We start from the raw sequence: 10,000 nt of genomic DNA on the forward strand, positions 1-10,000 counted from the left end.
TCGATGCCCATCCATCTTTTTTCCACTTAGCTGTCTCGGCAAATCTCTCGAACCTCTGCAAATACGCGTCCAAATCGTCTTTACCATCAACAAACGAGGGGAGTTTAGGTGCCTTAGCCCGATCCTCTCTGTCACCTCTTTCTGCGGTATGACCATCACCATTCATTGCTGCTATTCTAGCAAGTTCTAATTCATGTTCTCTCTTGGCAACCTCAGCAGCTTCCTTCTGTCTCATGAGGTCAGCTTCCTGTTGTAACTTCCTAATTTCTCTTTCCTGACGTCTCGCATCCCTTTCTTCATCCTGTCGTCTGCGTCTTTCTTCTTTTTCTTCTTCAAGCTGTCTACGTTTCTCCTCTCTTTCCTCTTCCAATTGTCTGCGTTTTTCTTCTCTTTCTTCCTCTTCCCTCCTTCTTTCTTGTTCTAACTTTTGTTGCTTCTCTACAAACTCGAGCAGCTTTGCTCCTTCCAATCCAAATTCTTTTCCCATCTGCAAAAGCTTTTCCATTTCCATAGCAGTATGTCGCAGCCAAAACACAATATACTCTCTTGCACAGTTCTTCTTACTTTTTCTGTAACTCCTTCTTGAATTGTCCTTTCCTGGTTTCTGTAGTCAGCAAACAAATGAATTCCTCTCCCGGACAGGCCCCCAATGTTACGAGTTCGTATGTTTGAGGAAAGGTAGCTTGCAAACTAAACTGAACGCAGGGTTGTCGGAACAACAACAAGAAGATTTATTCCAAAAATGAACGTAGTTTCCACGGAGTAAAACTCTAAATAACTCGTACTCAATAAACCTACACGGCCTCCGCCAACTTGAATGCACACAGCTTCTGTCACACTTGACTAAACACGGTTAACGCCAACTCTCTTCGCTTGTGAAAAACTAGTTAGAAAAACACTCCGCTTGGACTCGTCTACTTATATACTCTGACAAGAAACTTCTAGAACTTTCTAAATTAGTAATGAATCTAATTATAGAAAGATTACAAAACACACCGATTTAGAAACGCTTACGCACGAACCTAAAAATAAACAAACTACGAACTCTCGCGAAGCTTCTAGACAGTAACGCTTGTCACGCAATACTATTTTTCGTAACAGTGTGATTTAAAATATGAGAACACTGAATTTTGTGAATTTTTTTCAGATACAGTGTAATTATTACAACACCGTTTCTCTAGATACGTGCACTCATTACCTCAATTTTCAAAAATTGAATTAATTTTTATGATTTGACACCTACTGTTCAAAAGAATGAAGATTTAGGATTTTGTTAGCCAGAGGTTTTTCTGGTTCAATCACATTTTGTTCAAGTTTTTTGGCAGAGAACTAGCTGTTCCGTGAGCATAAACTGGGTTGCCTGTGGTATGTGTTGCACAAAAACAGAGGGCACTGAGTTAGGTGGTATTGAAAGTGCCGAAACTGGATTTTCCCAGGAGTAATGCTGGCTGGGCCAATCCGAAAATAAAAAGGAAAAATAGCCTTGGAATCCAATAGGTGACCTAGTAACTCCTACCAGGCCAGGTGATCGAGGTGGTTCTGAAGCGGTAGGCGGACTCGGTCCAACAGCAATGGAGACTGGATCGCAATGTGATTCCAATAAAATGTTGAAATGCTACGTCCATATGTTTCCTATGTTTTATTTCATGCATGCAGTAAAATTCGCGCGCGTTAACTTGCAGAAAGTTACGCAACAAACGAAACATGTTCATCCCCTCAGCTCTCAAGAGACTTACTACACACTCATGCGCGTTATGCCAGCTGGCGTGTGGGACGGCAACAAAGGTACCCCACTCCTGTCTGTTCTTGGCCAGCTTCTGAATGGTCCCCTAGGTTTGATGGAGGGTCTTGAGTTCCCCTTCTTCAGTTCGACACCAGGTATTCTTGGGTCGCCCTTGTTTCCGCTTCCGCTCTAGTGTCCGGTGAAGGGCTGTGCACATGCCAGATCCATTTCCATCGCGTTCGCATGATGATGGTGCCCATGCTGTGTTGGTTACAGCGGGCGAGAAGATGACATTCAAAGAGTGGCTGAAGAACTTGTGCTGCAAACTCTGGCTCTGCCTTGAAGAGTTGTGCGTTGAGGCTGTCCTCTCCCGGGGCTTTTCCGTTTTTGAGGGATCTGATGGCTGCCATGATTTCTTCTTCCTCTGGTGGTTTGGTGCTGACATCTAGGTCAGTATCAGGATCCTATACTTCTGGTTCAGTTGTTGGTGGTGGTCTATTCAGAACTTCGCTGAAATGCTCTGCCTCCTGCTCTGCTTCCATGGTGAGTAGCCTTCCCTGTTTATCCGTAATCGGCACGTCGGTGGCTCCGTGGTACTTGCTGCTGACGAGATTGGTGATCTTGTACACCTGTCCTTGCTCTTCCCTGTTGGTGGCCTCTTCTGCTTGACTAGCTAGGTCTTCCATGTGGGCCCACTTGTCTGCCCTTATCATCCTCTTCTCTTGTGATGTATATGTGTGTGTATGTGTGTCCGACCTAAATTATTCTAAACAAATTGTAATACTGGCTGCCTGCCCCTTTTAACTTTTTAGTTATTTCAGGCAGCCAGACCCCCTATATCTATCTCTATCTATTTGAATAATTTATCTGCATGTAAGTAAGTTTATGGGGTAAATAAAATTGTTGTTGTTGTTGTTGTCTTCACTGTCCATTCTGCTTCTTGGTACTGCTGCCTATATCTCTCTTTAAGCCTCTCTGATGTAGTGTCCATGACTTTCCTCTTCAGGGCTCTTCTGCTCTCGACGGCTTGCCAGGTATCTGCTGTGATCCACTCCGTCCTCTTCTTCCGTTGGCATCCCAGGCAGTCTTCGCTGGTCTGTGTATAGGCTATTTTGATCTGTTCCCACATTGTGTTCATGTCGCTCGTGCCGGGCGGTGTATGTCTTTCAGCATCTGCCAGTGCTTGAAACTTGTTTTTCAACAAACATGGTACAATATTATTTGTAATGTGATTTCTTAACCTTGAAATAAATGCTGAAAGAATATATTACTTGTTTTGGTGATGTTTGCTCTATTGTACATACAAACATTTTCACGTGCCGCATGTGCTAATCTCCTTTTTCCCTTGTCAATTGCTGAAGGTTTACTGGGTTTCTTGCCCGGTCACAGCAATGGAGCTCTTGCAACAGGGGAGCAATACTTTTTGCTTCTCGTGTCGTCATTCGGAACTGGAGTGAGGTAGCCATTTCAGTGCTACAATTAAACTTGCATTTTTGTGATGCTGTATCTCCCATTGATCGCTGATGGTTCTTCCCTAACCCCAAATACCTGTATCTTTATGCACTTAAGATGTGCGAGTGAAAAAATCACAAACAAACCACAAGGCGGTAAATTATTGTCTGAAGTATACGATTTTACTTTTACTATCCTGGCATGAAATGTTGATCGGTGACAGACAGGATCAAGAATGTGACTACTATCATTGGTGGTGGCCTGTAAAGTCCTTGATCTTGAAGATAAACAGACCTTAATTTAATTGGAAAAATAGGTAATTGCTTTTTTTCACTGCATTGATAAATACAGCGTTTACTGTCATGAGGTACACACTAGTTTTTTGGTAAGTCTTCTCTGACACGTCTACATCTGTCATATTAGAGCCCTTTAGATTCTAGGACGAGGACAAGAATGAGTACGAGTTTTGACTGCCTGTTTTTATCGAAAATACTTGGAAAATTTATAACCCATACGATTAATCTTACTCTTTGTTAGCAATAGAGGTTGCTTGGTTATTCTTATTGCTGGTAACTGAGTCGTTTTACGGCTTGGAAAATGCCCAAAATTGCTACTGTCTTGTTGGCTTGTTTTGACACGACGACTGGGGGGCGGGGGGTTGCGGTGCTGGGTTAATTAATTAATTAATTCTGGGCTCATAAAGAAAAGGCTAGGGCTGCTAACTTTTAATGTTGAGAGCCCAAACGGCTCCTGGAAAATTTTCTTAGGCAGCAACCTTGCCCGATTAACTAAACTCAGAATCAGAACTGTGCGAAAATAACTCAAAATTTCTCAAAACCTGAAAAAAGCATGCACTAAACATACCCGCAACGTGCTTACGAAATTACATTTAATGATTCCCAGTTCGAGTGAGGCCTAACACTACTGTGAAGTTTTTTATACCCAATTATTCCATCAGAACTCTGATCATGGTGGAATTTGAACCCACGACCTTCGGATTTCATCACGGTTGCTCTACAGACTGAGCTACATAGCCAGAACGGGAGCAGACCGAGGGTAAGTGAGATGTTATTCACAAGGACAAATTTGGCTCGGCCCAAGACTAATTTAGATAATCGTTAGTTGTTGTCCTTCAGTAGCACATTGACAGTAATGATTCCAAGTTCGAGTGAGGCCTAACACTCCTGTGAAGTTTTTTTATACCCAATTATTCCATCAGAGATCAACCCTAGTGTTGGAATTGGGCCCACACAAGGACAGAGAACAACTCTGATCCGTGTTGATCTCTGATGGAATAACTGGGTATAAAATACTTCACTGTAGCGTTAGCCCTCACAAGAACTTGGAATCATTACTGTCAATGTGCTACTGAAGGACAACAACTAACGATTATCTAAATTAGTCTTGGGCCGAGGCGAATTTGTCCTTGTGAATAACTTCTCACATACCCTCGGCCTGCTCCCGTTCTGGCCTTGTAGCTCAGTCGGGAGAGCAATGGTGATCAAATCCGAAGGTCGTGGGTTCAAATCCCACCCTGATCAGAGTTGTTCTCTGTCCTTGTGTGGGCCTAATTCCAATACTAGGGTTGATCTCTGATGGAATAATTGGGTATAAAAAAAGTTCACAGTAGTGTTAGGCTTCACTCGAACTTGGAATCATTACTGTCAATATGCTACTGAAGGACAACTAACGATTATCGAAATTAAATTTGTAACTGTTGAGTAAATTTCTCACCAGTGTTCAGGATCAAACCATTTACTGCAGTACCCTTTCCTTGAATAATGAAGCAAAAAAATGCACCAGCTTTCCCTCAAATAATTTTTCACTAACAAGAATGAGTCAAATTTCCTATGGTTTTTTACGTGGACTGTGCATAGTTGAGTACAAATAAATAAAATCATAAATAGCCAGACAACAGAGATGCAATGTTCGTAAACACAGATCCACTCAAGGTGTTCGATATCTTCTCTGAGTTTGTTAAACCCATATCCAACAGAAAAAGTTACCAGAGAATTTGCCATTTCGTTTCAAGCCACTTTGATATCCAACAGCGAGAGATGTGCATGTAATTGTTGTCGAAGTCCACGATTCGTCGCTTTTAAGATTTCAGATATTCATATATTCTACAGCTGCCCCCGCTGTTATGTGGAGTTGTACACGAGTTGTACGCAGAATTTAATTTGTTCAAGGCCCAGGTACACGAACGGCCGTTTACAAACGGAGCAGCTTTACAATAAGATAATTTTTGCCACCGTTTGAATATGTAACATACTGAAAAGGATGAAGTTTGTTAGTTCTGGATAAAGTAATGAATAACCACTGATGTTGCACGGTTTTATGTCAATGCTTTTTCCTAGATCTGGTTTTTGTAATCACAGACAGAGAACGAAATGACCAAATGAATAGTAATTAAGAAACAGGAATTGTCTTTGTGAAGGAACTGAAACGGTGTATTATTAATGACAAGTACATCAAGTGAAAAATTTGTGTAGAAAACTCTTCTGGAAACAAAATTAGAATTCAGAAATGTTTAGAGTATCCTCAATGATGCAGCTACCCATGACATGGTTTTGCATGTTGTGATAATTTATTCTATAGTTCACCAACACTTTGAAAGAACTGAAACTGATGGTCTCAAAAATCCAGTGTTAAATGGGGTTGACCGGGCTACACGACTCCCTTGTATGTGGTCTGGTTTCCTTTGCCTTTGTCATAATTTTGCTCTCTTGAGTACATGTTTGAATGAATGCCTCTTTTAGGCGGTTCCTGTAAGGTTTCATTTAGCAGTGGTTTTTGTTCTCTGACACTTTAGATTTTGATGTTTATACTGCTGGAACATAGAAAAACTGAAAAGTGGTCATCGGGAAAAGTTTGCAGAGGGTGTTGAGCAACATCTTAGAACGGAGCCATCTCCTCAAAAATGCAATTCTGGATAGGGGAGAGGAAAATATTAGATATGCAGATAGAAAGAAGTTCAGAAAGGCCTGGGTTACTGAACAGATGGTAGACAATTAAGATGGAAGAAAGGCAGAAATGGAAGAACGTGAATACAGAACACGGCAGAGCAATCTACAGGAAGCTGAACAACAAGCTTCGTAGAGAAATGGATAGAGTGCATGCTAAGTGGTGGGTTAACCAGTGCAGCGAGCTAGAAGAACCGCAAAAGTAAAGGAGCTTTGCCAGGGAGACCAAGAGAGCAAGAAACAAGAAAGCGCGTTGAGTAAGGATGGGAAATTGTTGACTGATTCAGAGGAGGTTAAAGAAAGATTTCAAGAGTATATAGGTGACCTACATATATAGAAGACCTATATGAGTAAGTTTGGGGAGTAAGGATGGCCTGGTGGTAACACTTGGCGTTGCTGAAATGTGGAAAGCAATCGGCGCAGTTGGAATTGACGCATTTGTAGAGCTTTGCTGTACTACATACTGGAGTATGTCCGGAAGACTGGCTAGAATCGGTGCTCATACCTATTGAGAAGCAAATCACAAACCACAAGATGTGAAGAGCACAGAACCATAACCTTTATGGTGCATGCCTCTAAAGTTGTTATCCACATGCTGACTGGCAGAATAGAGGATAAGGGTAATGCATACCTTAGCAGGCGTGCTTTTGGTACTATTCTGGAATAGGAATACATGTTCTTTTGGGACCTATTCCGTTTTGTCTGTGTTTTGTCTCGGCTATCGCCTCGTGGATCCACAGCTACTTTGACAATGTTATGACGAAATTCATTGTCAATAACAGGACATATTCATGAAAAACTGACATCAATTTGTTTTTTACAATAACGAAAAGGCAGAGGGGTCAAAATTAAGTCAAAATACAAGAAGAACGCGAGACAAAAATGCAATAAACTTCAATCTGACACAAGAAATATCGCGTCATTATCACATAAATTATAAATTTATGTGTCTGTCCGCTTATTGACAATAAAACTAGCCAATGAGCGTGCGAGATTTTGGCAGTCATTGTAAAATATGGCATCAAGATCAACTTAAGGGAGATGGCTCTTACCTACCAAACCGTTGCTCTGGACTCCTTCAAATAGCCATTTCTGTAATTCCTTTAACTCTACAGTTATCCTTTCTTTCCAAGTGTTTTCTATTTAACATTTCTTTGTCTGGTTCAAATCACAACCACATTTGGTAAATCACGTGACCAAAACAGTAAATGCCTAAAAACTCAGTGAGATAAATATGTTTTCCACAAATTTTTAACGCAAAAGTGTGAAAACATTCTAGCAAAAAATCTGTGGCATGGATTTTAAAAGAAATCATTTCTCAAAATAATTATGACATCATAAGGCCCTCCCTTGATACACTTTTCAAAATATCAGTTCCATTTTTTGTCGAAATCGAAATTCCATGCTACAGTTTACGAAAAATGATGGGACAGTTCCCATCTGGTGAAAAAGGTGCCTCTTCCTTTTGTTTCCTGAGAGCTTTTACCTGTTTTACACTGAAAGGCACAGCAGAGGACTGGGACTAGTTGCGCATGCGCGTTCTGATTGAAGTGATGTCACATTTCTATTGAAAAGGTTACTTAGAACCATCCATGGAACCTTTTTGCAGGGCTCTTTGACTAAAAAGCTTTCTTAACAACCATTGTCTTTCTGTAGTTAAGTGCCAAGAAGACGAAGGTGATGAAAATCAGATTCGATCTTCCTCTAAAGAACAATTAAGCCAAGTGACACACTTCAGTTATCTTGGGATCCTGATCAGACACAGAATGGGTACTGCAAGAAAGATATCAGATCGAGAATCGCCTGGGGAAAGAGTTCTTTCTCTAATAGGAAAGAACTACTGACAAAAGTATTGAGCCTCAACCTTAAGAAGAGAATAATATTATTAATACTGTCATTTGGAAGACACTGTTGTATGGTGCCGAGTTGTGGTCCAGGAAGATATATGGAAATTGGAGAGCTGCAAGATGTGGCTTTGGACAAAAGTCCTGAACATCTCTTTATCCGACAAAGTGAGTAATGATGAAGTACTTCGATGTGACTGTAAGGAAAGATCAATATTAAAGGGAAACAGAGAGCCTGGCTGGGACACTGCATCATGGTAATCTTCTCCCTCTAGTGATTGAGGGGACAGTGGAGGGAAGGATGCCTCCTGGGAGACCGAGAACGGGAGCGGTGGACAGAATAAGAAGCGGTAGTTCGTATGAATCAGTAAAGAGACGAGCTATGGAGCAAAAACTATAAGGAAGGACCTGCCTGTGGGAAGAGCACACACATACTGCTGCGCGATATTTTTTATTCCAAGAAGATAGTTTATCTTTATAATAATTATTTTAGTTTCTTGGTGTTGATTTTCTCAGTAGTAATGTGATTGTGACCTTATTGACTCACACTTTTGCATCAATTGAATTCTAGTCTCGACTGATATGTTTATTGTTGGTGGAAGTGAATGATGTTCTGCTTTTAAAGGTTTGACCCGGGCCCAGGATCATTTTGTTTTTGAGCGCCTGTGACGTTGTGCCATGTGTATCAACTAGATAGCTGGCTTTTTAAAGGCATTTCATTCCAGTTAAAATTTTATTGCATGTTACAGTAAATAACTTTATTAGTCATTTTAGTCATCAAATCGTAATGCTCTTTGCTGGTGGGGGGAAAGTTTTTCTTCTTTCAGATGCAGCCAATCATTATTTACAGGTAATTAACTTGTGGTTGTGCTTTAACTTTTGAATCCTCAGACCCAACCGAGAGGAATGGAAGGACTCTAGAAAATACAACAGACAACTTGAAAAACTATTAGCTCGGAACAACCTCAGGTGATCACATTATAAGTTTGGATTTTTAAGCCATTTCACTCTAAGGTTGGTGCAAGAAGTAGATAACATTTCATAGGTTGCAAGTTTAAGGGTGTGTTTTTTCAAACACTGCTCGATTTAGCTATAGGTCTTTAGATTAATTCTAATTAGGCCTGGTTATTTCAGCATGGGTAAAACAATGAACTCCGTTTGTGTTTCTTGTGACTGGAAATTACTGCATTAACCCGTAAAGTGCACTTTAATAAACTGCTCTGAATAGTTGTGCCAGTCAGAGGAGTTGTTTTTTTCTAATGAGAACCAATTTGATAACATCTGTGTTGTCAAGTCAATGAAGGCATGTTGACAAACCATCATTGAAGAATTTTGACCATTTCTCCTTGTGGCTTTGAAATATGGCAGTCGAACAAAAAAAGTAGTTGAGAGAAGCAATAAAGATCTTTAACTAAAGGCAACCACTCAATTCCTGTAAACTTAAAATTCACTTATCATTAACCATTCTCAAAACACGTAACTCTCAGCAAAGTGAAGCTTGCTTTTTACAAGGTGGTATTTTCTGCTGATGATTGTAAAAGCCCCTTTCTGAATATTATTTTCTGAAGTCAAATTTTCAGCCTCAAATTTCTTTTTAAAAGCATTGTTTCAAAAATTCCCTCGTTTGTTTAATATGTGTTTTTGACGTTCTCTTTAGTCCTCCTCCTAAAAAGCAAATACGAAAACAATCCTTGGACAGTGGAGGCAAGATGTCAGGACCAAGGAGATATACAACACATGTAAGACGCAAACATCGTTATATATGCGTAAAGTGCGTCTCTTTTTAACCTGATTCCATCAAACTTGAATGGCCCATTTCGAGTTGCTGTTTGGCTCGGTTTCAAACCGAGTTCTGGTGCACAAACATTCAAATGGAAGTGAGTGGTGTACTTTCATGCAAATCAAACTCATTGTCATTTGAATGGTTTAGCACCAGAACTCGTTTTGAACCAGAGGCAAACAGCAACTCGGAAATGGCCTTATACCCATTCATGATAGCCTGTCCTCTCTTTAAATTA

General features: G+C 40.5%; 1 protein-coding gene across 2 annotated transcripts in view; it reads left to right on the forward strand.

The window, feature by feature from the left end:
- The window catches only part of LOC138059368 (centrosomal protein of 70 kDa-like), a 49,207-nt gene that overhangs the window by 28,780 nt on the left and 10,427 nt on the right, over positions 1–10,000 (forward strand). For both annotated transcript variants that reach the window (XM_068904991.1, XM_068905066.1), the window contains 2 exons: positions 8,874–8,951; positions 9,640–9,721. In XM_068904991.1, the coding sequence (XP_068761092.1) occupies positions 8,874–8,951; positions 9,640–9,721 (160 nt within the window). The remainder of the gene's footprint in view (positions 1–8,873; positions 8,952–9,639; positions 9,722–10,000) is intronic.

The sequence above is a fragment of the Montipora capricornis genome, chromosome 1 (genome assembly GCF_036669925.1).
Source record: "Montipora capricornis isolate CH-2021 chromosome 1, ASM3666992v2, whole genome shotgun sequence".
Lineage (NCBI taxonomy): Eukaryota > Metazoa > Cnidaria > Anthozoa > Scleractinia > Acroporidae > Montipora > Montipora capricornis.